Source organism: Cervus canadensis, chromosome 1, assembly GCF_019320065.1.
Source record: "Cervus canadensis isolate Bull #8, Minnesota chromosome 1, ASM1932006v1, whole genome shotgun sequence".
NCBI classification, from domain to species: Eukaryota; Metazoa; Chordata; class Mammalia; order Artiodactyla; family Cervidae; genus Cervus; species Cervus canadensis.
In genome coordinates, this window is record NC_057386.1 from 11,809,497 (window position 1) to 11,832,877 (window position 23,381).

The 23,381-nt window shown below is 53.2% G+C and overlaps 4 protein-coding genes across 10 annotated transcripts; 1 reads left to right on the forward strand and 3 right to left on the reverse strand.

Annotated features, from left to right (window-relative positions):
* Positions 1 to 46: 46 nt before the first annotated feature.
* On the reverse strand, positions 47 to 6,411 carry PDE6G (phosphodiesterase 6G). 4 transcript variants are annotated; one of them, XM_043463256.1, is made up of 4 exons: positions 6,283 to 6,411; positions 1,599 to 1,842; positions 1,118 to 1,158; positions 47 to 654 (listed from the first exon to the last, which is right to left on the reverse strand). In XM_043463256.1, exons 2-4 carry the CDS (start codon positions 1,742 to 1,744, stop codon positions 578 to 580), a joined length of 264 nt encoding a protein of 87 aa, XP_043319191.1. In that variant the 5' UTR covers positions 1,745 to 1,842; positions 6,283 to 6,411; the 3' UTR covers positions 47 to 577. The 4 variants fall into 4 exon arrangements, with proteins under 4 accessions (XP_043319191.1, XP_043319200.1, XP_043319208.1 ...); XM_043463265.1 differs by having other exon boundaries at positions 53 to 654; positions 1,599 to 1,859; positions 6,283 to 6,395; XM_043463273.1 differs by having other exon boundaries at positions 53 to 654; positions 1,599 to 1,859; positions 6,279 to 6,361.
* On the reverse strand, positions 4,057 to 6,413 carry OXLD1 (oxidoreductase like domain containing 1). The gene is made up of 2 exons (XM_043463245.1): positions 6,283 to 6,413; positions 4,057 to 5,478 (listed from the first exon to the last, which is right to left on the reverse strand). The coding sequence occupies exons 1-2, from the start codon at positions 6,340 to 6,342 to the stop codon at positions 5,077 to 5,079; spliced, it is 462 nt and encodes a 153-aa protein (XP_043319180.1). The 5' UTR covers positions 6,343 to 6,413; the 3' UTR covers positions 4,057 to 5,076.
* Positions 6,414 to 6,477: 64 nt separating this feature from the next.
* On the forward strand, positions 6,478 to 11,939 carry CCDC137 (coiled-coil domain containing 137). Of its 2 annotated transcripts, XM_043463300.1 has the most exons (6): positions 6,478 to 6,671; positions 7,061 to 7,194; positions 8,650 to 8,872; positions 10,148 to 10,230; positions 10,351 to 10,430; positions 10,602 to 11,939. In XM_043463300.1, the coding sequence occupies exons 1-6, from the start codon at positions 6,535 to 6,537 to the stop codon at positions 10,821 to 10,823; spliced, it is 879 nt and encodes a 292-aa protein (XP_043319235.1). In that variant the 5' UTR covers positions 6,478 to 6,534; the 3' UTR covers positions 10,824 to 11,939. The 2 variants fall into 2 exon arrangements, with proteins under 2 accessions (XP_043319235.1, XP_043319226.1); XM_043463291.1 differs by lacking the exon at positions 10,351 to 10,430 and having other exon boundaries at positions 6,486 to 6,671.
* Positions 11,940 to 17,268: 5,329 nt separating this feature from the next.
* ARL16 (ADP ribosylation factor like GTPase 16) lies at positions 17,269 to 23,379 on the reverse strand. Of its 3 annotated transcripts, none has more exons than XM_043463322.1 (5): positions 23,295 to 23,379; positions 23,084 to 23,142; positions 22,511 to 22,624; positions 21,819 to 21,934; positions 17,269 to 21,658 (listed from the first exon to the last, which is right to left on the reverse strand). In XM_043463322.1, the coding sequence occupies exons 1-5, from the start codon at positions 23,377 to 23,379 to the stop codon at positions 21,487 to 21,489; spliced, it is 546 nt and encodes a 181-aa protein (XP_043319257.1). In that variant the 3' UTR covers positions 17,269 to 21,486. The 3 variants fall into 3 exon arrangements, with proteins under 3 accessions (XP_043319257.1, XP_043319247.1, XP_043319263.1); XM_043463312.1 differs by having other exon boundaries at positions 21,804 to 21,934; XM_043463328.1 differs by lacking the exon at positions 22,511 to 22,624 and having other exon boundaries at positions 21,804 to 21,934.
* Positions 23,380 to 23,381: the final 2 nt, after the last annotated feature.

The following is a 23,381-nucleotide window of genomic DNA, read 5'->3' on the forward strand; positions in this document are numbered from 1 at the left end:
TACCCTCAGGCCCTGTCCCCACTGACAATACACTCCAGACAAGAGGTGGGGAGCAAGGCTAACTTTATTTGAAACAGGACAGCAAGCATGGGCCACGTTGGAAAGGAGAAGCTTCCTACTGGTGTGACTGGTCCAGAGGGTTCTCATTCTCTGACGCCTGCAGGACTCCTGCCATCCACCTCCGGCCCAACGGCCTCAACTGGGAAAGGCTAGTGAGGGGAGCCCGTCCTCACCCCCAGACGGGCAGGGGTGGTGGTGGGAGGTGGCAGGAGGTGGGATGTGGCAGACACCACTGGGAGGCCTGCCCTAGCTTTCCAGCCTGGGGAGGAGAGGATCTGTGGACCAGTGTTTCCGGAAGTTAAGCAGGGCCCGGCTGCCCCGAGAGGGTGTCCTGAAGGGAGGTGGTGGGCTCCTGGTAACTAGCATCCAGGAGGCTCAAGGCTGCCGCCCTGTGAGGGTCTCCAGACACAATCCAGACACTCTGGACCTCCCAGGGGGCCAGCCCTCCTCAAAGGAATCTTAAGCAGGGGGTCAGAGCAGGCAGCGGAGTAGAGGGGCTGAGGGTGGGGGTCCAGGGCTAGATGATGCCGTATTGGGCCAGCTCGTGCAGCTCCAGGTGGTTGAAGGCCTCCCATGGGCAGATGACGGTGATGTCTGCAGGACAAGGGGGCAGTAGGTTGAGGGTCCCAAGGCCCCCAGTGCCTTCATGCCCTCTGGGCCCTGTTGTCCACACCCCAGTGATGAGAGTACAAGGTCCTTTGGGCGTAGAGCCCTCCTCTCAGGACACACCACCTTTGAGGGGTATTGAATGGGTGCCCTGCCCAGGAAGAGAGTGGGTGCCTCAGGCCTGGAGGAGGGGCGGAGCAAGGTGGGTCTTGCTGCTGGTGAGGGGGCTGGGGGACTGGGACAGCAAGAGCTTTGTTCCTTCCAGCCTCTCCAAGCACCCACTGAGTAGGAAGGACCCTACTCGGGTGGTGTCTGAAGCTTGCAGTCGAGAAAGGGAATGAAGCACAGCTAGGGGGAAGTGCCCTCTGCCTGGGGCGGGGGGCTGGGCCCCGGGCACTCTGGGGGGGTGGGTGAGTGGGGGGACCTGGGTGGACACTTGTGGTTGTCATACCTGTTCCCAGACCTTCCATTCCAGGGATGTCATCACCAAACCTGCAAGGACAGAGCAGTCAGGGCGGTGACCAGGAAGAGAGGAGGGGGCGGCGTGCGTGCACTTGATTGCAGGTTCCTGGGAATGTGGTGTGTCTGAGTGTATCCTGGGTGTGTACAGACAGGGCTGTGTGTGTGGGGTGCTGGTTGAGTGTCTGGGTGGTGGTGTGGGTGGGTGTGCTTTCCAGACCTTTCAGCAATAACAGCTAAAAAGGGTGACAGGAACCCCCCCCTTCCTGTTCCCAGGGAATGGCGATCCTGAGACAGGCCGGCTCAGGCCCCCGAGAACCGCCCCACACACTTAGGAGGATGGGAGGATAGGAGAAAAGGGTGGCTGAGGCCCCACCCAGCCCCCCGCCCGCAGTGCAGCGCCCCTCCCTCCTGGACAGCTGGTGGGCCCTCCACCCCCCTCTCAGAGCCACCTCTCCCACAGCTCTGCTTACCCTTGGACACCTTTCTTGGGGGGCTTGCTCTTGAACTGCCTGGTTTGCCGCTGCTTAAATTTTGGAGGCCCTTTCCTGGGGGTGACGGGTCCCCCCATCACCCTGGTGGCCGAGCGGATCTCGGCCTTGGGTGGCTCCAGGTTCATGGCCAGTTTGGCAGAGATCCCGCAGTGACCTTCAGCTTCTGGACTCCCTCACGTTCTGGGCCCTCCTGCTTCCGACCTTCCTCACAGGTCTCAACTCTCTGGAGCAGAGGAAACCCTGCAATATGAGACCCACCGGTCCCCAGCAGGACTTGGATGGCAGTCCCCTGACCCAGGGAGCCTCTGCCAACTGCAGCTGGGGCCCAAATGAGGACCAGGCAGGGGGTGAGAGTGCTGGGTGGTCCCCAGGTGCACCCTCCTTATGGCTTCCCCCTTCTGCATTCCCCATCCCTATCTCTGGGGTGGAACACTCAGCCTCATTTATGGTGGCATGTTAGATACCCAATGGTGCCTAAAAGTAGCCTGAGAAATGGGAGGGCAGGGGAGGGGCCTGTGTCACAAGGAAACCCCCAACTGGGCTGTGTAGCCTTGGCTCCAGTAGTGTCTTCCCTCTGCTGGTAAACACAACCCCTCCACCCGCCACCACTCACTAGGCACCAGCATCACCTGCTGGTGTCCTTGAACCCACTGCACGGGTGGCCTCCCTTCCTCCTCTCCCCCAGAGCCTCCCCCTGGGTGCCCTAAGCCCTGGTGACCTTGGCCAGGGGAAGCTCACCTTCCTTTAAGCCTATTAGCACCAGAGGGAGACTCTAATCTCTCAGGAAACACTGTGAGCCCAGAAGGTTCTGGGGCTAAGTACATGACACAGCCAGGAGCCGCTACCCTGGCAATGGATGCCCCAGGTACCACCTCTTGGGGCCCCTTTTCTTGTCCCCCATTTGTGGGCTGCAATGCCTGACTTCCGTCTGGGGCCACTGCCCACTGCCTGCTAGAGTTTAAGGGCTGAGACCAGCTGGGAGGTAAGGACAGGTGGTTCTATCAAGACCAGTGAGGAAGGCCTGGCCTTGAGTACCAGGGCACCTAGTTGGATAGGCCCCGCTGTGGACCTGCCCTCCCTAAGTTTTGGCCTCTGTGCTGGGACCAGCATCAGCCTGAGAGGAACCGGGGATCAGGGGCCAGATCTACACTGGGTCCAAGGCGGACAGCAGCAGGTCTGGTGGCCCTGGTGGCTCAAACCCCATGACACCCACTCCTCACGGCTCAGGCACTGTGGGCCCAGCCAGTCCCTTCCCCAGTCCCAGGCCATGGGCCTGGTGTGGGCAGTCCTGAGACCTGATGGAGCTCCAACTATCAGATGCTATCTCCATGGAAACCGCTGCCCAAGCTGCCCTGGCCCCAGCCTGGCCTGTGGCTTGTGCCCATTTAGGTTGGCTGAATGTGTGTAGCCCGAGGCTCCAAGACCATTGCTAGCCTGGGGGACAGCCTGCACCACCATCTGACATGGGGAGCAGAGGACGTGATAGGCTGGGCATCCTCTCTGAACAGGGCAGTGGGTGGCCTCCCATAGACCCAGACCTCAGGACGGTAGTGAAAAGCCCACCAGCTCCCCATCCTCTGAGCAGATACCCGCTAACACCCTTGGGTAAGTGGCCACCAGGAAAGGCAACCTGGGAAGGTCGCTACTCACCAAGTTCTGGGGCAGGTCTCAGGGGACCATGGGTGTAAGTGGCAGGCCTCCCTCAGCAGGGTGCCAGCTGGGCATTTATCCTGCAGCTGGGTAAGCTGATTAGGACTGTGCCTGACACCACACTAATGAGATTGTGGGGTTGGGTAGCACTACCGAGGATTCCCCAAGATGGGGGAAGGGGCTTAGGTGCGATCAAGGGAAGGACAAACTGGGGACAGGGTCAGGGCAGGCAAGGGATATATGATCATGAACAACCAGCCTCTCCTGAAGCTGCTTGTTTTAAAAAAATATTTGTTTGCTGTGCTGGGCTTAGTTGTGGCATGTGAGATCTGTAGCTGCAGCACGGGAACTTTTGGCTGTGGCATGTCAGATCTAGTTCCCAGGTCAGGAGTTGAACCCAGGGACCCTGCATTAGAAGTATGCAGTCTTAACCTCTGGACCACCAGGGAAGTCCCTGAAGCTGCTCATTTTGAAGCAAAGATGACATGGCACTGGCTGTCATCTCAGACCTCTCTCCGCTTTCAGTCCTGACTGCTGAGGAACCCCTTTCTGCCCCCCAAAGCCATGTAGCCTGGTCCTGATCCACTTCTTTGGCCTCACCTCTCATCCGTCCCTTTTGCTCTGTGCTCTAAGGAACTTCTTCCACCCCTAGGGTCTTTGTATTTGCTGTTCCCACCGTGTGGTGCATTTTCTACATCTCTCCCCTTCCCCTAGCTTCTTCCTCCTGGGATTTCACAAAGATCAACCCCAGGATCATATACACATAGAAAATCTTTCATTTTTTTCCCACAAATATGTTTTATTGAGGAAAAAAAAGTAAACTTCTTCCTACATCTCTGAGATTAACTACCTCCATGTTGTAGACCCCTTCAGGGGCCTCAGGCCCACTAAGGTCTGCTGTGCTTTTGTCTCCAGGGAAATCGCTTCCTGGGCCATTTTCAAATCTGTAGGACATGACTGAAGTAGATGCTCTCTGACATAAAGTGTAACAAACATGTATTGCTACTCTCATGTTTCTCTGAAAAAACCAGAACTGATTCTGGATGACATGATTAGCTGGCCAAGATAGCTGGCACTACTGGGTGTATCCTCAGGCATTAGTACGGCAGCATGTCTTGTGGCTGTGTGGTTTCATTCTTTGGTCCACAGATCTGCCTTCATGGGAAATGCTGGCTTTACATTGAAGGCCTCTACCTGGGAAGGCCTGTTTTATCAGCTCAACTCCTTAGTGAAGTTGGATCACAACCCTAGCTTTTCTCTTAAATGAGGAGATAAAACAGGCAGAAATTCGTTTAACCCTGTCCATCCAGGCCACTGGTATCAGAGCCTGGAAGTCTGCAGTTGGATGGATGGGATGCTTCCCAGGTCATCTGTGGGTATTTGTGCCTACCAGAGCTTTGCTAATGGCCACCTCAGGGGCCAGATGGTCCTCCTTCTGCCGTACCACTGAGATTAACCAGAGCTGACCTGTGGGTCAAACTTCTGGGACGCTGGGATATGGAAGGGGGCGCCTGGGCTCACTGCCACTTAAATAGTCAAGGAAACGGGTTTACTTTCACCTTCACGGGTTGGTGAAGGCTCTAGGTGCCCTGTGGACCTATGATGACTTATGACATAAGCCTACAGATGATGACACAAAAGCCTGCTATCTAACCACCACAGAGAATGTATTTATTCTCAGGCAAAGTCAATAAACAACTCTTCCTACTCCTGCCGGCACCAGCCGCATGAAGGGGCCATGGATAAAGGCGGCTGTGCAGGATCCCGAGGAGGAGAGTGTCGGGGTAATGGTGTCTGGCCAGGTGGCTCAGCCTCCACTCCTAATGCGGAGCTGGATCTCCATCCGGAGGAAGGCCTTGAGGTTCTCATCAGTTACGTGCTCCTCCAGGGCGGCCAGGGCCCGCTCCCCGCCGTCCTGGTAGTGCTGCAGCAGCGCATCTGCATACTCTACCCACACGCAGTTGGGGCAGCCGCTCATGCAGCAGTTGGTGGGTGGCTGAAGCTCAGGTGGTGGCGGGTACAGAGGTCCTGAGGGGCCCCCACCCGGCAGGGAGGACTTGGGCTGCCCGGTGCCCGCTGCACCTGCTTGGGACCCCACTTCCACATGGTTCTTCCCAAACTCTCTGTGGGCTCCAAGGACTTGGATCCTGCGAAGAAGGCTGCTGCCTCCAGGAAGCTTTTGGCACCAGTCCCAGCTGGACAGTGGCCCCTAAGGATGCAGATAAGCACATGAGTCTCTAGGAAGCTGGTAAGGCCCTGCCTGCCTTCTGCTCTGGGCAAACTTTGGCTTCCTGTCACTGGCAGGGGACTCCATGTCTTTCTCAGCTTCTTTAATTCCTGTATGACCTTAGACAAGTTACTTCGTCTTCAGACTCAGTTTCCCATTTGTAAGAGGGACCTGACGCTTGGGATGAGGATGACCCATAAGTTCGTGAGAGAGGCTGGGTTCAACGCCTGGCAGTAGGCAGGCACTAGGCAGATGCTGAGCGGTGAGACTGTATCTCCAGCTAAGATGCCTTTGCCTGGTGGTCAGGACTGTGGCGGAGGTGGAGGCTTGCGAGCTCCAGCCCAAACAGCCACCTCTCCCTCTCCAACCAGTACTGCCACATTTCCCTCCCGTGACCATCCTGACTAATCGCATCAGCCCTTCATCCCTCTTCCTTCTGTCACAGGAGAAGCCCAAGTCATTCCCAAGGTCCAGGGGACAGCCTTCTCCCCACCTGGAACCCCAACCCTGGCCCCTTGCTCTGTCTCCAGGGCACTGAACACAGGCCCACATTTTATTTCTCTAACTTCTCCAGCGAGGAGCATCATCTCCTATTCACTGAGGTTTCCCCTAAGGCCTTGCACACAGTAGCTGTTCAACAGATACTGGACGGGGAGGGGGGAACGAGCGCAGACCCCGCCGGCACTACCCCGAGCTCTGATCAGCGGCGGGAAGAATGGGGCTCCTCGGCCTCTATGGGGCCCAGCCTCCCGAACACATCCCGTCCCCGTCCCCGCTTGTACTTGCCCCGCCGAGGGTAGCGGCAGCCACCGCGCGGCCTCCCCCAGCTACCCTTCTCAGCAGCATTGCCCGCGGCCTGGCTCACTGCGCACGCGCTGCAGGCGGCCGTGAAAGGCGGCCGCTCTGGCCAATCCCGACCCGTCAAGGAGCTGTATAGCGTCAGGGAGTTGATGGGCGCAGGAAGCGGAAGTGGCGGGAGTAGGGCGGGACCGCGCGGGAGTGCGGAAGTGACTTCTCCTGTGAACCCCGTGCGTGCAGATGGCTGGACTCCGGCGCGGAGTGGCGGCGGTGGAGTCGGCGGGAACGGCGGGGTTTGGGAGACCAGGGCGACCGCAGCGCCGGAGGCAGCAAGAGTTGGGGAAGCAGCGCTCGGCGCCATGGCCGGGACCGCGCAGGTGGGTGCGGATCTCACCGCCCTGAAGACACCTCGGCGCCCCTCCGCATGCAGGGCACAACTTGCTGCCGGGTTCGGGCGGTGGGCGTCCGGGAGGATCAGCTGGGTGGGCAGAGGCGTGATGGAGTCTCCGGTGTGGCACAGGTCACCTTCCGGGCGCCGTCTTGTCATCCTGGACGAAGTCAGGTCCTTCCACTCAGGGTACTGTGGGAGACCGGTCCAGGGACTGTCTCCGGGCGGGCTAGGACGAGGTCGTGCTTTCTTGACCGGCACGCACGACAGCGGCCAGGTTAGCCTGCGAAGTTTCTTCTTCTAGGCTGAGCTTCGGTTTCTCTGATTGTGTTTATGCACCGCTTGAGACCTGTCTCACCCCCGTGTTCTCCTTCACAGCAAAGAAAAGAAGAAAGTGAATTGCAAGCCCAAGAACCAGGATGAACAGGAAATTCCTTTCAGGTTGCGAGAGATTATGAGGAGCCGGCAAGAGATGAAAAATCCTATCAGTAACAAGAAGAGGAAGAAAGAGGGTAATTGCAGGCTTATGCTGGGTGGCCATAAAGCCTTATGTGTTTGAATCCACTTAATTGCACAAGTATTCAGTGGTGTTTCAGGCAGAAGAAATCTGCCAGGCCCCAGCAGTTCAGACGGTGCAGGAGCGTGTGGAAGGCTGACTGAAGGCTGGTGTCACCAGGGCCAGAGTGGCAGGTGGCAGCAGGTGACAAGGTGGTTTCAGGTGAGGCTCCAAAAGGAGCCCCTGGGGCCTCATGGGCTAAGATGGAAGTGTTGATTTCACCATCGCCCCCCAAGAGTAGTGGAGATACATCAGAGGGGACAGTCAGTTCAGATTTACTTGAAGAAAAAGGTCTCTATGTAAGGATTGAGGGGTGAGAGAACACTGCAGGCCGGCGATACTATGATGATGGTTCCTTGGACCAGAGTGCAGAAGTCATGGTGGAGAGAAGTGGATGGTTTCCAGAGGTTATGGAGGGAGTTGATCAGACCCCCTGGGAAGCTCATTTCCCCACCACCGCCACCCCCACCCCTTTCCCCAAGGCCAGGTAGTGTGCCCACCTGTCAGTCTCTCCCTGGATGCTGGGGGAATTGGGTCCAGAGTGTTTGTGTTGCATGTACACTTATAGGTGTATGTGTTCCTAAACATGACACTGATTTTGCAGCAATGCTATTTTGTCATTTCTTTGTAAACCTTAGTCTTTTTATTGGGGGTTAGATGGCTGCCAAATCAATAGTGAAGTAAAGAATTGAGGAAGCAGAGGGGTAGAGGAGGTCACTGACCCAGATGGATGATGGCACATTCTGAACCATGCCCTATAGAGTCAGCACTTTTGGGGGTTTAAATTATTTTAAAAAATATAAACTTATGTACTTGGTGAAATCAGTGCTGAAAGGTATAAGATGAGGCGTCTTTGAATCCTGTTCCCTGCCCCTAAAAGAAGCCACTGTTCATCTTCTTTTTTACATCCCCAGGGGAAATGTTATGCCTATTTTAGTTATTCACATGTTAGTCTTATGCATATTTCACTTTTCACATATTAATAAATGCTATACTTTCATTCTGTATATTGTTTGGTGTCCTGGGTTTTCCCTTCCAGTGGATTTTGTAGATCTTTCCACGCCCTTCCCCATAACTCCACGAAGCTCTCCTCAACATTTGTGCAGTGACACCTCTGGATGAACATAAGGGGATTCATTCAGCCAGTCACCTAGTGATGGACACTTAAGGTCACGTCACTTTTTTCAGCTGAGCTGCAGAGGACGTCTTTGGTGTGTGCCAGTGAACTGTGGGGATGCCACCCCAGGGTGCCCCCAGCTGGCATCTTAGAAATTGTTTAGTTCCCATGTGAGTCTGCTCTTCCCTTTCTGTGGGCTGGAGAAGAGAGATGAACATGGGCGATCAGCCCAGCACCACCCAGTCCTCCCCACCTTCATCACTGTCCTCTCTGAGGTCTCCCTTTTGTCCTCAGCCCAGGCAGCCTTCAGTAAGACATTGGAGAAGGAAGCAAAGGGAGGGGAACCGGACATTGCCGTACCCAAATTCAAGCAGAGGAAGTGGGAGTCCGACAGGGCCTATGTCCGGCGCATGGAACAGGAGGCCCAGCACGTGCTATTCCTCAGCAAGAACCAGGCCAACCGGCAGCCCGAGGTGCAGGTGGCTCCCAAGAAGGAGAAGTCGGAGCGGAAGAAAGCGTGAGTGGGGGCTGGAGGGGCTGGGAGGCAAGGCTGTGGGGTTCCTCGAATGTCTTCTGCATTGACAGCATCTTGTTGCCAAGGGGCACCCTCCCCACCCCGTGAGTCAGAGCAAGCAGGACCTGGTGTCAGTGGGTGTTTTTCTCTGCACCTCAGCCTCTTGACCTGGGAGGCTCTGAACCCATAGAACTCTGAAGGCCTGGCTTTGTCTGTACCTCTCTGTGGAAAGCATCAAGGGATCCAGGAGCCAAGCGAGGGTTAGCTGTCCCCTCCAGGCCAGTCGTTGTAGGGAAGTAGAAAAAAGGTGAGGCTCCTTCCCAGGAGTGCTTGCAAACCACCAGGGAACTGTGCCTGCCCCACAGAAGTCAGTTTCCAGGATTGACCTTTCCAGCCCCCAGAAAATTTGAGAGCCTGAGGCTGTGTCATTTGGACAAGTTCTGTGACCTCTCAGACTCAGCTTCCTGGTGGAGATACTGGCACCAGGAGGAAGCCTACCACCAGCTGCCCATCCCTACTCTCAGCCCTGGAGAAGTCTACGACACAAACTATGTACTACCTTCTTGAGCCTGTGGGTGGGGGCTGGGGCAGAGGTTCCAGCAAACAAATGCTTTTTGAGATGTGTTTCTGCCTCTACTGAAACTTTTGTCATGAACCAAGCCAGGCTTTCATCAGAAATTTCTCTGAAAGCAGGGACTTCCTGGGCAGCCAAGTGCTGCCACTGCAAGGGGCATGAGTTCCATCACTGCTTGGGGGACCTGAGATCCTGCATGCCATGTGGCGTGGCCTTAATTTAAAAAGAAAGAAAAAAAGAAATTTCCCTAAAGCTATGAAGAGACCGGTAACAGTAAGGAGACATGTCACACATGCTACTGTGCAGGGCCCTTGAGACACAGCAGCACGGTTGACACTTGGGGCAGGTGAGTCTCTGGTTGGGGGCGGGGGCTGCTGTTCGTGCCCTGTAGGACAGTGAGCAGCATGCCTGGCCTCCACCCATGAGGTGCCAGGAGCACCCCCCCCACACACATTGTAACAGCCCAGGACATCTCTAGACATTGTCACATGGCTCCAGGGGTACTGATGCTGAGGACCCTTGACTTAGAACTTTGGGAGGGTCTGCTGGGTTCAGGAGTGCTCTCTATGGGTCGTGGGGTTTGGAGGAAGCCCCCTGGGGTCTGCCATAGAGCATCCCTCGTGGGCAGGGGTGACCTCTCCCTCTTCCTGAGTCCCCTGAACCGAGGGTTTACGAGTAAGAGCAGCCCTGTGCTCTCTTCCCAGGTTCCAGAAGCGGCGACTGGACAAGGCCCGGCAGAGGAGGGAGGAGAAGGCAGCAGAGAGGCTAGAGCAGGAGCTGCTCCAAGGTAGCTTTTCCGGAAGCAGTTGTGTCGGGGTCAGTGGGTGGGCTAACAGTGGATCTGGGTGCCCGGGCTGCAGGGTTTGTGTGGGCAGCAGGCCTCAGCTGTGCTCCTCTGCCCCTCCAGACACGGTAAAGTTTGGTGAGGTTGCGCTGCAGCCCCCAGAGCTGACCGCCAAGCCCAGGATGAGCCTGAGTAGGGACCAGGTAAGCAGGGGTTCAGGGAGTGGCCAGTTTCGCCCCTTGATGCTGCCGGGTCCAGGGCACATAGGAGAGTGCCATGTTCTCACGGACTGACTTTTGGACTGACCTAGACCCTTCCTTAACCTCCCCTCCTTCCCAAACCTGTGGCTCAGCCTCCCTCTCTCTGTTCTTCAGCCTGGCAAGAAATCACTGATGCTGAAGAAGCTTTTAAGCCCCGGTGGTGTGTCCCAGCCTCTGACCACCTCACTGGCCAGACAGAGGATCGTGGCGGAGGAGAGGGAGCGGGCCGTGAGCGCCTACAGGGCGCTGAAGAGACTGCAGCGGCAGCGGCAGGGGACTCAGTCGCCACAGCCACCCCACCTCGCTCCCGGGAAGAAGCCAGAGACGCAGCTGTGATGACGAGGGACCAGAGCTGCTGCACCTGGGCTGGAGCTGGACAAGCAGATGGCCTACAGTCAAGAGTCCTTTCCCAGAACATAGTCTGGGACTCAGGTGGGGGAGCGGGCTCCTGTTTTTTCTCCCTAGAGACTGCTCTTTCAGGAGTGACCATCCGCTGGACCCATATCTCGCACAGAGCATTGTCTGTCTCCTGAGCCCCCATAGATGGAGCCACCACCTGGGTGAGGTACAGTCAGCGTCGTTTCCTTGAGCCTAGCGTCACATGCAGCTTTGTTCTGAACACACAGGTCCAGGCTGAGACACAACCCAGGGCCACTTTAGGGAGGGCCAATCCCATAATCCTGTCCCTAAATGCCAGTGAATTGTAGACACTGCTGACTATAAGCGAGGCTCTACCGGATTTGACAGAGCCACACGGCTGGAGCCAAAGCCAGACAGCAGGCTGGCGTGGAGCAGGGGCGGGGGGTCAGCATCTAGGCCACCAGACCACTGTCACCACGGTCCCCGCAGGATAGGTGGAGCCACCCCAGCTTATGTTGGGGTGTGAAGACTGAGCCACCCACACTGAGGTTGGGGAGGCTGAGTCCTTATGTCATCAAGGCCTCTGGGGAGGACATGGCGGGGCTCTCCAGCAGGTCTAGAGTGGCTAGACAGCACGGACAGGAGCCCAGCCCAGGGTTCTCTTGCGATCAGAGGGGCCATGTAAGTTCCTGCTAAGGGCAGGGCCTGGCAGGGTTTGAACCTCACACGGGCGCCAAAGGACGGAGCACCTGGGTTTATCCTCCTGCTCAGGTGTGGGATATAAGTGAGAGCATGGGGATGTGGCTTACAGGCTGCTAACAGTTTAACATGGAGGGACAGGGTCAGGCTGCTCATAGCCCTGTTGGAGGTTGACAGCCACTGGGCTGTCTTGCTCTCTACAGCTCAGGCTCCTCTAGCCAGCAAAGATGGCCTGGGCAGCTCAGTCAGTGCTAGGCCTCAGCACTGGCCAGGGCGGCCCTAGAGAATGATGAGTGTGGAATGGTATGGGATCTGTTTTGCTCTTCCCCAAGTTTGTATTTTATGCAGTGAAGTTTATTTTTGAATTAAAAGATTGAAGTTCTGGAAGCTGTACCTGGAATCAGGGCTGTCACTCTCTGGGGTGTGTTTCTGCATGGTGGGTGGCCTCAGCCCTTGCACGGGGCGGCCAGGTGCTGGCTGGCTGCAGTAGCCAGGACTCACCCCCCGTCACACGGCAGTCGGGGCGGGCAGCGCATCTCTTGTTCAGTGCTGGCATCCTTACAATCAGCTTCTGAGATAGGCAGGGCCATGAGAGCAATGGGTGAGGTGGGGCTGCTGAGAAACACTGGTGTTTCCTGGACGCACTGCAAGTACGGTATGAACGTGGGAATGAGGAAACAGGTCGTGGTGAAGGAAGTTTGCCCTTGGTCACAAGAAATGTGGAAATTATATTTCCTTAGACCCTTGTCAGAGTGCCTTTAAAACTGGTCAAGTTGATCTGCCTCCTTAGCGCAGTAGGCAGGGCGTCAGTCTCATAAAACTGGTCAAGTTGGCTTAGCTGGCTTTACCATCTGAGATATCACCAGGCCCAACCTAACCCAACAGCAATGGTGACCAGGCTGGGGTCATCCCTCAGATAGGCCCCCAAGCTGGGCATCACCCCTCAGGAACAAAGCCCAGATTCGGGTCACCTCTAGAGACAGAACCCAGGTAGGATCAGCCATCAGGACATCCAGCCTGGGTTAAGGGTGTTAACTCTGAGCATGAAATAAGATCTTTGGCCAAAATGAGTTTATTGGAATCAGAATTTCAATTCAAAACAAGCAAATTGTGTGGCAAGTTGGAGGAGACAAAGGGAAAGTCAGCTTTTACTAGGTTTTAGGAGGAATTAATGCTTTTGAACTGTGGTGTTGGAAAAGCCTCTTGAGAGTCCCTTGAACTTCAAGGAGATCAAACCACTCAATCCTAAAGGAAATCAGTCCTGAATATTCATTAGAAGGACTGATGCTGAAGCTGAAGCTCCAATACTTTGGCCACCTGATGTGAAGAACTGGCTCATTTAGAAAAGACCCTGATTCTGGGGAAGATTGAAGGCAGGAAGAGAAGGGGACGACAGAGGGTGAGATGGTTGGATGGCCTCACCAACTCGATGGACATGACTCTTAGGAAGCTCCTGAAGTTGGTGATGGGCAGGGAAGCCTGGTATGCTGCAGTCCATGGGGTCACAAAGAGTCGGACATGACTGAGCAACTGAACTGAACTGAACTGAGGGGGAAGTTAGGGGGGCTCTGGTTTTCCATTGACTGCAATGAGTAGCTTATTTCTGAGTCAGAGAAAATCTTCCTTCCCGCTGGGTCTGTGAGCTGTGGTGCTGAGGAACGCATGCGTGAGAGCCTTCCCTTCAGAGCTTCCCGACCCTATTCTGATTGAGCTTTCCTTTGCTCATTTCCACATTCCCCCCTCGCTTTTGATCCAGGTCTTTCCTTGAGACCATTACTGATCAGTTTTAGTGCAATTGTGTTTTGTCCCTCAATCCCAGGACCTTGCGTGGACATTGTATGCCACGTCAGAGGGAAAGTGCATAGTGATAGAAACTGAGTGAGGCCACGTTTGAGTAGTAAGGAAAGTAAAAGGAGAAACTCAGCCATTTTCCCTCTTAAAATCGTATCTTGTGAGGAAGATACGAGCATAAGCAGCATCTCAAGGCACTGAGTCAATGTCATTCTATTTAGTGTGCATTTCTGCAGGGTGTTGACAAGCAACATGTACAAAGTTTTAAAATAGGGAATTCCTGGTGGTTCAGTGGTTAGGACTCTGCACTTTCCCTGCCAAGAGCCCAAGTTCAATCCCTGGTTGAGGAACTAAGATCATGCAAGCTATGCAGCATGGGGAAAAAACAAACAAACAAAAAACCAAAACTATGCAAAGCAGAATGTAAAAGTAATAATATGACAGCGAGCTTGTATGATGGTTCTAAACCATGACCCAGGACCTGAAGGTAGCTGAATAAATCAAAGGGCCAAGGAGAGTCAGGTGAAATTTGTGCTTGTTCCCTCATCTTGTGTAATTGAGTTTCTCCTTCTCCAAAGGTGTTTATCCAAGTAGTAGTAGTAGTATTTGCTATCGGACAAATGCTTCCTTATTCATTAAGTATGAAATCAAAGTCTATGTAGCTGTCTGAAATTACTTTAGGTGATGAGTCAAGTGATAGTTGTTGGGCTGCACAATTTGTGATTATGTGCTCATTGACACTTGCTCTGACCTAAGGAGGTTTTGATGAGAACTGGCCAAATGGCACAGACTTGTATAGCACTTGACCAATCAAGTGGGTTCCTCAATCTCTATGAAGTTCAAAATGTGTTCCTTTCCAATGGTATCCAAGCCACAGAGGAGGCAGTGGCCTGGCTGTGTGGAAAAGCTTCAGTCCAATGAAGAAACATGCAAATCATCATTGCTGTTTGGTCGTTAAGTCGTGTCTGACTCTCTGCAGCCTCAGGGACTGCAGCCCCCTAGGCTCCTCTGTCCATGAGATTTCCTGGGCAAGAATACTGGAGTGGGTTGCCATTTCCTTCTTCAGAGGATCTTCCCAACCAAGGGATGGAAGCCGCGTCTCCAGCATAGGCAGGGTCCTTCAGCACTGAGTCACCGGGGAAGCCCTGCCAATCGTTACCAAGAATTACACCCATGAGATGGTGGGCAGCCCTGTGAAACCCACTTGCCAAACCTCGAATGGTCTGTCAGGCAACTTGGAGCGTCTGGGAGGGAGCCATGTGGACAGTTTTCTGGATTGCGTTTTTGGAATGTGACACCAACCCTGGATCCAATATCTTCCCACATAATGCTGCATGATATTAGCCTGATATTGTCTGCTGAAAATTCATTACTTGGGAAAGCAACACTGAAGTCTGCATGCTGGTGTTCAGATTCACAATATCCAGCACTTTAAACAGTGTATTCACCTGCCCCCTCACTTTATCACCACCAGTCTGGTGTAAGGGCATGACCTGTTCATTCCTGTTGGAAGAGCACTGAGTGTTGTGGGTTCAGTATCTTTTTTTCTTGATTTGCTGAGGTTTATTGGAGACCTCCACAATTGGGAATCGAGCTCTAAGGCAGGGACTGTTCAATAGTACTGGGGTTGAGCATTGAGAATGTAGCTCCAGTATAGAAATTCATTCCCAGTCTGGAGAGTTGTTTCTCTGAAGCAATTAAGAGGGAGACTTGGAAAAACTGATTTCCTGGAGTCCTATCACTGAGAAGTGGGAGGACCCTAGAAAGATGGACTGGGTGACTGAAGATGCCCAGAGCGCTTTGGTTTCTCGAAGCCTTTCTTTCAGTGTCCTGGCTTCTTACAATAATGATGAAGGCTGGGAGGACTTGCTTAGGGGACTCTTATCTGTTGAACTGATATATTAAGGATTTTAATGTTTGGGTTTTTTTCTTAGTAGAATCACCTAGGGTGCAGGCTAATCGGTTTGCCAAGTTAACTACATCTTCAGAGGACAGTTTCCCATTCTGTCCTAGTTCTCTTAACCAAGAAAGTCCTGGTTTGGCCTGTTAATGAACAGAGTTAAGGCCACCCTAGTGAATTTGTTATCCACAGGGAGACCAGCATTCTCCTGAAAAACAATTTGGAATCGACTTGTGATGGTGTGATTTATGTATAATATACATTTGGTCTTCATCCTTATTTCTGGCACAGAACTCCTAAAACCCTTGGAATTTTCTGATTAAAGCAACAAAGATGTCTCTTGTTAGGTGAGTGAGTTGGGTTTTGGACCCCACCTAAACATCGGGGCTGGCTGCCAAGAGAACCAGCGTGATTAGAGGGTTAGAACTTTTCAGTGCCCATTACCTCCAACTGCCCAAACTCCAGGGAGGGGAGAGGGCCTGGAAGTTGAATTAATGATTCAATCAATTATAAAACCCAAAGGGCAGAGTTTAGAGAACTTTCAGGTCGATAAACATGGCAACGTAGGGAGTGTTCACTGGAGGGGGCATGGGAACTCTGCCCTTTCCCCATACCTTGTTCTGGGGCTCTCTTCCATCTGGCTGAGTCATTTTCTTTTATAACCAGTGATCTGGTAAACTGTGTCTCTGAGTTCTGTGAGCCACTCTAGCATATCCGTTGAACTTGAGGAGGGCGGTCCTGGGAACCTGATTTATAGCCCAGCTGTCGGTCAAGAGCAGAGGTAACAACCTGGGCTTGCAGTTGGCTTCTGAGGGCAGTTGTGCAGTCTTGCACCTCATCTTACAAAAACAGAAGGCATATAACTGCCCTTCGGGACATGCTAAATGGGAACCAGTAAGGGTGGCTGAAAAAGACCGATGCTGCAAAAGATTGAAGGCGGAAGGGAACGACAGGATGAGATGGTTGGATGGCATCACTGACTCAATGGATATGAGTTTGAGTAAACTCTGGGAGTTGGTGACGGACAGGGAGGCCTGGCGTGCTGCAGTCCATGGGGTTGCAAAGAGTTGAACATGACTGAGCAACTGAACTGAACTGAAGGGTGGCTGAACCCAGTGTGGGGTAGAAGCTGGGGTGCCATGGTGGCCCTGTGTGGAGGGCAAGAACCTGTGAGCACCCCCCTAGCGGCAGCTGCTGGGACTTTGGATGGGAGAACTTCCACTTGAGGGGGGTTTACCACCTTGCCACCTGACAGTAACTGAAGCTGCCCCAGTGACTGAAGGATATAAAGTGATCTTAAGCTCCAATAGCTGTGATGTCTAGGCCGATGTCAGAGAAACACTCTAATGCAGGTGGCAGTGCCCAGAAGGGTTCCATATTAACATGGAAGTGGAAATGGTTTACACAGACCAAGCTGCCTGCAGAACACAAGGAGATGCAGGAAGCCTCTTTTCACCCGGGGCGGACCCTGGAACCACATGAGGAGGTGCTGGGGTCTACTTGGGAGTCACTTGGACAGTGCCCTACAAACTGCTCTCAACTGACCAACAAAGAGCTGTTCACTTTGTGAATGGCAGTTCCAAGTTGAATGGACAGCATTTTGTTTGGAAAGCTTCTATGTAAAGACCAGCAGATGGAGACTGACTGAAAAAGGTTAAAAAGGACCAGCTTGTTTGGGCTAAATTACATGCATTTTTCCTAGCACTGATGAAGAACTGAGCTGTCGAAGCCCCCAGGTTTTGAGTTTTTACTGACTAGGGTAGTGGCCAATGGCCTGGCCATATGGTCAGGCAGGAGGGCAGTGGCCTATTTAAGGATGTCCATTTGGGGCACAGTCCCATGGAAATCAGTGGTGACCCATTTGAGGGGTGCGTTAGAGTGGGACATGTTGGTGCCTATCAGAAGAACCCCTTTCCAGGTTTGGAAGGTGACTGGAACAAAGATATCCCCATGTGCCCCCATGAGATGACTACCTGGGTCCATGAAATCTGTGGACACGGGCGCTGTAACAACACTGAGATGGGCTGAATGTAGACAAATAGGCAGGCCTCATTTTATTATGCTTCACAGATAACTTTTTTTAAACAAATTGAAGGTGTGTGATAACTGTATCAAGCAAGTTCTATAGGTGTCATTTTTCCAAAAGCATTTGCTCTTCATGTCTGTCTGTCACATTTTGGCAATTTTCAAAATATTTCAAACTTACACACTGGGGAACTAAAATATTTGTGTGGCTGACTTTATTATGAAACTTGCTTTATTGTGGTGGTCTAGAACTGGAATACACAGCATCTGTGCCCTCTGAGGTCCAAAATGCTGATAACAATTGTTCTGTCTGCCAACGTGAGACGCTGAGACCATGGAAGTTCATGTGCCAGGTGCACTGGTGGGCAGGGGGAGCAAAGGGGGCAGGTCAGACTGATGCCAGAAGCCCAGGGCTACAAGGGGTTCTGACATGAAGAGATGCCAACTCTGGACTGTGCTTTGCCGCCCTGGTGGAAGATGCAAATGCTCAGAGTACTATGAAATCACAACAGAAGATTTTGCACCAGTTTGGGCAGCTGACCATCACTTCTTTAGACCAAGGAACTCACTGTAATGTCCACCGATGGACAGATATTATTCTAGATGTTTCTGTGAAGGTGTTTTTTAGATGCGATTAACATTTACATCAGTAGACTTTATGCGTAAAGCAGATTACCTTCCATAATACAGGTGGACTTCAGTTAAGACCTTAATAATAGAAGACTGACCTCACCCGCACAAAGAAGGCTCTGCCAGCAGACGGCCTTCAGACTAGAAACATACCATCAACCCACTTCAACAGCCTGCTGCGCATCCTGCCAATTGTGGACTTGCCGGCCTCCACAATGACATGAGCTAGTTCTTTAAAATAAATGTCATTCTCTCTTTCTCCTGTTCTCTATTTTTGTATTAATAGATACACATAGATGCTGGATCACAGCCCCCACCCCCAGCTGTACCATCCAAAATATTTCCAGAGTATCCACTGGTGGCCAGACTGTCCCAGTTAAGAACTACTGTGTATGTAAATCTTGTTTCTTGCTGCTAGTTTGTGGTCTGCTTCATCTATGTCTTACACATTTCTTGACAGTTTACTCCTGAATATTAAAAACCATCACTTTGTGAATGAAAGTCACGATTCATTAAATTATCTAACTTTACTGATATTTAAAAAATATTTTATTTTACTCATTTTTAACAGGTGGGCAACTGAATTATCTTAAACATATTGTTATATATTTATATTTCATACAAGTATAATGTATACAAAAAATATATTAGTGATGGCACTAGTGTTCCAGGCCTGCTCTTAGCATGGCAGCCAGGAGGAGGCAGTCTTTGCTACAGTCCTTGGCTGATACCTGGGGGACTCTTGTCCACTTGCCCACCCACCCCCCCAGCCAGTCTGGGAATGAGGACACCAGATGGCAGGATCAGCACTTTTGAGAACTCAGTACTGACTTCAGGGAGCCCTGTGGCATCCACATGGACTCGGAGGGTCCAGGGTCCATTGCATCGATGAGCTCTGTAGGTGATTCTGAGAAAGCAGAGTGGGAAGAACACTGAGAATGGATGGGCTCCTCCGATGGCCAACCTTGGGGGGTCGTGTTGGGGCCTAGTGGGACCCCAGCATTCAGAAGCTCACCCTGCAATCTGGGCGAGTGGGGAGTGTGCACAGGAGGCACATTCTCCAGGGAGAATGACCAGCCCCTCACCAGATTCTCAGGTTCCAGACAGCAGAACAGCTCAGAACCTTGCTCCATCCCAGAAGGGAAGATGGGTTCTGAGTGGCCAGCATGCCTTCCTGGGTACACAGTCACAGAATGGTCCCCAGTGGGGCTCCAAACCTCCACCGCGCCCATGTTCAGGTGTTACAAACACTGCAAAGCACTCTTCTATGGCCTCAGACTGACTCGGTCAGCCAGCAGCTCCCTCCAAAAACCAGCTATTCTCTCCTCCAGGTCTCGGGAAGGCTGTCTTTAAGATTCTTCAGGATGGCTTGCCCAACCCCAGGGCCTCTTCACAGAGCATATTTACTCCATCTGAGAACTGCTTCTCAGAGCAACTGGGGAAACAAGCAGGCTGAGGATGTAGGTCAACTTGGAGCCCAGACCCCTCAGCCCACTCTCCTGGAGTGTTGTACCGAGCCCCCTGCCTGTCCCCTCTGGGCCTGGACATCTGGCCCTGGGACCAGAGTGGGTGAGGCCAAGGCACAACCACCTGGGTGGCCAAGGCAGGCCAGTGTGAACTGTTCTTGCCCTAGAGAAATCCCAGGGTGTTGGGGCCTTGGGTCCCCACAAGGCTAAAGGGGGCCATGCAGGCCTTCCAAAGGCCCTTGGAGCCCAGTGAGCTAGACCACCAGCTAAGACAGAGGAAGGTATTGTAGGAAACTCACAACCACACTCAGAAGCAGAGGATTTCTTACCAGACTGCAGCAGGCTTAATAGCGGCCTCAAAGGTATGCCCAAGTTGTAACCCCCAGAACCTACAAAGAGGACCTGATTTGGAAAAACAATCTTTATACATGTGACTGTGGATTTTGAGATGAGCTCAATCTGGATTAAGGTGGGCCCTTCTTTGGGCTCGGCTGCTCAGTTGTGTCGATTCTTTGCAACCCCATGGGCTGTAGCCTGCTAGGCTCCTCTCTCCATAGACTTTTCCAGGCAACAATACTGGAGTGGGTTGCCATTTCCTACTCCAGAGGATCGTCCTGACCCAGGGATCAAACCTGTGTCTCTTGCAATTCCTGTACTGGCAGTCTGATTCTTTACCACTGTTACATCCTCATATGAAGAAAAGATCATGTGAAGACAGAGGCAGAGAATGTCCCTGCTGGTACAGTGGGTAAGACTCTGCCTGTCTATGTGGGGAACATGGATTCAATCCCTGGTCTGGGAAGATGCCACATGCCGTGGAGCAACCAAGGCCGAGTTCAACAACTACACCCTAGAAGCCTGCACCCTAGACCCCGTGCTCTGCGACAAGAGAAAAGTCAAAGTATTAGTCACTCAGTCATGTCCAACTCTTTGGGACCTGATGGACTGTAGCCCCCAGGCTCCTCTAACCATGGAATTCTCCAGGCAAGAATACTGGAGTGGGTTGCCATTCTTTTCTCCAGGGGATTTTCCCAACTCAGGGATTGAACCCAGGTCTCCTGTATTACAGGGAGATTCTTGACCGTCTGAGCCACCAGGGAAGCCCACAAGAGAAGCTGCCGCAACAAGAGAATCTGCCGCAACAAGAGAAGCTGCCGCAACAAGAGAAGCCACCGCAACAAGAAGCCCATGCGCTGCAAGGCAGAGTAGCCCCAGCTCTCTGCAACTAGAGAAAGCCCTCACGCAGCAACAAAGACCCAGCGCAACCAAAAAAATAAATAATAAAAAACAAAAAAAGACAGAGTCAGGGATCCAAGTCCTGCAAGCCACAAACCAAGGACACCACGCAGCAACCACAGCAAGGAATGGATTCTCCCTTGGAGTCTCCAAAACGCTCACCCCTGCTGATACCTCAATTTCAGACTTTTGGCTTCCAGTCCTATGACTGTTAGGTTTATGTTGCTGCAAGCCACCGTTTATGGTGATTCATTACAGGGGCCCTAGGATACAGATGCACCAAGCAATAGATGTAGGTGTTTCCTACAAGATCTCTTAGCTGAGAGAACACAGTGGGCCATGGGGGAACTGTGGCCTGAGGGTCTGGCCAAGAGCTCACCAGCACCTCCCATACCCCATCAGAGCCCCTCTCTACCCTGGCCTACCTGTGGGGCCCCTCACCACTGAGGCACCTCTGGGTAGTAAATGTTTACTGTTTCTAACCCAAAGCCTGGTTTTTCCTACCACACTGACTCATGTACCTGACATTGTCTGTGAGGTATCCCACCATTAGGGTACCAGAAACTTTACAGGTTAGAGCTTATATCACAGTTGGGAAAGCAGATCTCCTGGGGAGAGGGGAACAATTCCCCTAAAACCATCCCAGAATGGTACAGGACACAAGCCACCTGGGAGGCCTCTCCTCCTCTCCCAACCCTGGAGCCAGAGAGCAGGAATCAGGAGTTTCTGTAACCTGGGTGACTCATTTATCCATCACGGCAACTCAGCACAGAACCCCGTCTTCCAGGGCTTAGCCTGCTTTTATAAAAAGCAACAGACGGCCGGTGGCCAAGCAGTGCCACCTCTGCCTTCTTGCCGCAGAGCAGGCCGGCCATGCTTCTCCACCCTGCAGTCAGCCATTGGTTCTGTGGGTGTCCTGGAGCCAGCGCAGCACGTCTGACAAGCCAGTGCCTTTCCGGGCACTGATTTCTACGGTGGTGATGTTCTGCTTGGCGCAAGCAATGAGGTCCGGGAGCCTGATTAACGACTTCATCTCTTCTATGGTCATGTAACAGGGCAGGTCACTGGAGTGAAAGCAGCATGTATCAGAGCAGGCTGCCAGAAGCCCATCCTAGCCATCACCGTACCCCTCCCACCCCGCAATGAGCCACCCTCTTGGCTATCCTCTATAGGAGCTCCACCCTGGGGCACACCTGCACTCCCGCTCACCTCTCAGACACGTACATTTTATTGAAGAGAATCAGAACTGATGCTTCTGCAAGTTCTTCGGCCGATAGGAGACCCAGGAGCTGTACACAAGATGCCGAGAGCTGGGTGGGGTTAGAGGCATCCACCATGAACTGGAAAGAAGTGAATGGAGATTAGGGCCCCCCTGGGATGAAATACCATCCTTGCCAAATCTCTATTCACATCACAAGCCTGGCTCAGGAAGAGCAAGGAAGGCTTCAGGAAAAGCAGAGGGGAGCGAGCTATGCAAGAATCACCAGTGTTATTTGTTTCCACCCACACGGAAGTCACTCTACCTGTGCAGCCGTTACTTTTACAAGGAAGTGCCCCAGAATTTGGGGCATAGATCTTGCCAGGATGGGATGAACCAGGGCATACATAACTAAAACATAAAACATACAAACATACCCAGAACAATAAGACAGTGAGTGGATGACACAGTTATCTGCACAGAAGAAATACTGTCTTCAGCAACCCTTCGGTGAGGTTTCACGTTTGCCTGGGAGCAGCAGCATTAGGGAGCAGCTGGAGTCCCAGAAGGAAGCAGTTCTGGCCTGGGCCATGTTTCCTTGACTAGCATAGCTGCCTGCGAACCCAAATTCTATCCCACACAAAGTGAAACTGGGGACTAGACAACCCTGCAATGGGGACTTTCTTCCCCAAAGGACGGGCAAAAGACTAGGACCTACCAGGAGAGAATGACAGTTTCCATAGTAACTGGACCAGATGGGGCCCATGCAGCCCCCCAGCTCCCGGATGGTGATCTTTTTTTGAGCCACAATGTCCGTTAAGTTGGTACCCACCTGTGGAAAAAACCGGGATGTAGAGACCACCTCAAGCGCTTTCCCACGGGCAGCTCCTGGAGAGCAATGTGCCCAGCCCTTTACACTGCGACCTAACCACCAACATAAGTCTTCTCAAGTGTTTAGGCTCTAAGGTAGAAGCCACAAGGGAGGAGGTCTAAAGATGCTCCCCGGGGTGCAGGACCCACAGGGCTGGCTGTGGCCGGGGGGACCAACACCTACCAGAGGGATTCGCACTGTGCGGGGAGCAGCAAACTCTGACCAGTGGTGAGGGGCAGGCGGCTCCGGATGCCCTGCGACTCTGTCCCGGCGGAGCCAGGCTCACCGCGATGACACCCACCACCTCCCGAAAGGTGTCTTGAACACACCCACCAGTCAGACCCAGCTTCCATTTAAAGGAACCCAAAGCTCTGCTAATCGCAAGGGGATCCGCTTCTCCTAAACCTGCAGGAGGCCTACCGTGGGCCGCGTCAGGGGCGGATCGCCCAGGTCGCCCTTCCCATCTCGGGAGCTCAGCTGTGCGAGGCAGTCAAGGACTCTTGAGTGGGGCCAAGGAGGGCGCGCCGGCCGGGCCCCGCCCCCCGCTCCCCGCTCCGCTCGCCATCAGCACCCCTCGGATCCCCACGCCCCTCCGGACCCCCTTTCCCCACCGCCCAGCGCGGAAGGATAGTCTGCAGGCGTTTCACCAACAGCGTCTTCCCCACCCCCGTGGCCCCCAGTAGGAGACACATCCCGCTTCCCGCTCCACTCGACATCC

What these genes read in the sequence shown, in the direction of transcription:
- PDE6G (XM_043463256.1), bottom strand. Translation starts at nt 1,744, where the DNA reads ATGAACCTGGAGCCACCCAAGGCCGAGATCCGCTCGGCCACCAGGGTG. An exon ending in CCCAAGAAAGGTGTCCAAGG is followed by an intron (nt 1,159 to 1,598) that starts GTAAGCAGAGCT and finishes CTGTCCTTGCAG; the next exon opens with GTTTGGTGATGACATCCCTG. An exon ending in AATGGAAGGTCTGGGAACAG is followed by an intron (nt 655 to 1,117) that starts GTATGACAACCA and finishes CTTGTCCTGCAG; the next exon opens with ACATCACCGTCATCTGCCCA.
- OXLD1 (XM_043463245.1), bottom strand. Translation starts at nt 6,342, where the DNA reads ATGCTGCTGAGAAGGGTAGCTGGGGGAGGCCGCGCGGTGGCTGCCGCT. An exon ending in CTGCCGCTACCCTCGGCGGG is followed by an intron (nt 5,479 to 6,282) that starts GCAAGTACAAGC and finishes CTGCATCCTTAG; the next exon opens with GGGCCACTGTCCAGCTGGGA.
- CCDC137 (XM_043463291.1), top strand. Translation starts at nt 6,535, where the DNA reads ATGGCTGGACTCCGGCGCGGAGTGGCGGCGGTGGAGTCGGCGGGAACG. An exon ending in CCATGGCCGGGACCGCGCAG is followed by an intron (nt 6,672 to 7,060) that starts GTGGGTGCGGAT and finishes TCTCCTTCACAG; the next exon opens with CAAAGAAAAGAAGAAAGTGA. An exon ending in AGAGCAGGAGCTGCTCCAAG is followed by an intron (nt 10,231 to 10,601) that starts GTAGCTTTTCCG and finishes TCTGTTCTTCAG; the next exon opens with CCTGGCAAGAAATCACTGAT.
- ARL16 (XM_043463312.1), bottom strand. Translation starts at nt 23,379, where the DNA reads ATGTCGAGTGGAGCGGGAAGCGGGATGTGTCTCCTACTGGGGGCCACG. An exon ending in GTTGGTGAAACGCCTGCAGA is followed by an intron (nt 23,143 to 23,294) that starts CTATCCTTCCGC and finishes ACTGCCTCGCAC; the next exon opens with AGCTGAGCTCCCGAGATGGG. An exon ending in CGCCCCTGACGCGGCCCACG is followed by an intron (nt 22,625 to 23,083) that starts GTAGGCCTCCTG and finishes TTTTTTCCACAG; the next exon opens with GTGGGTACCAACTTAACGGA.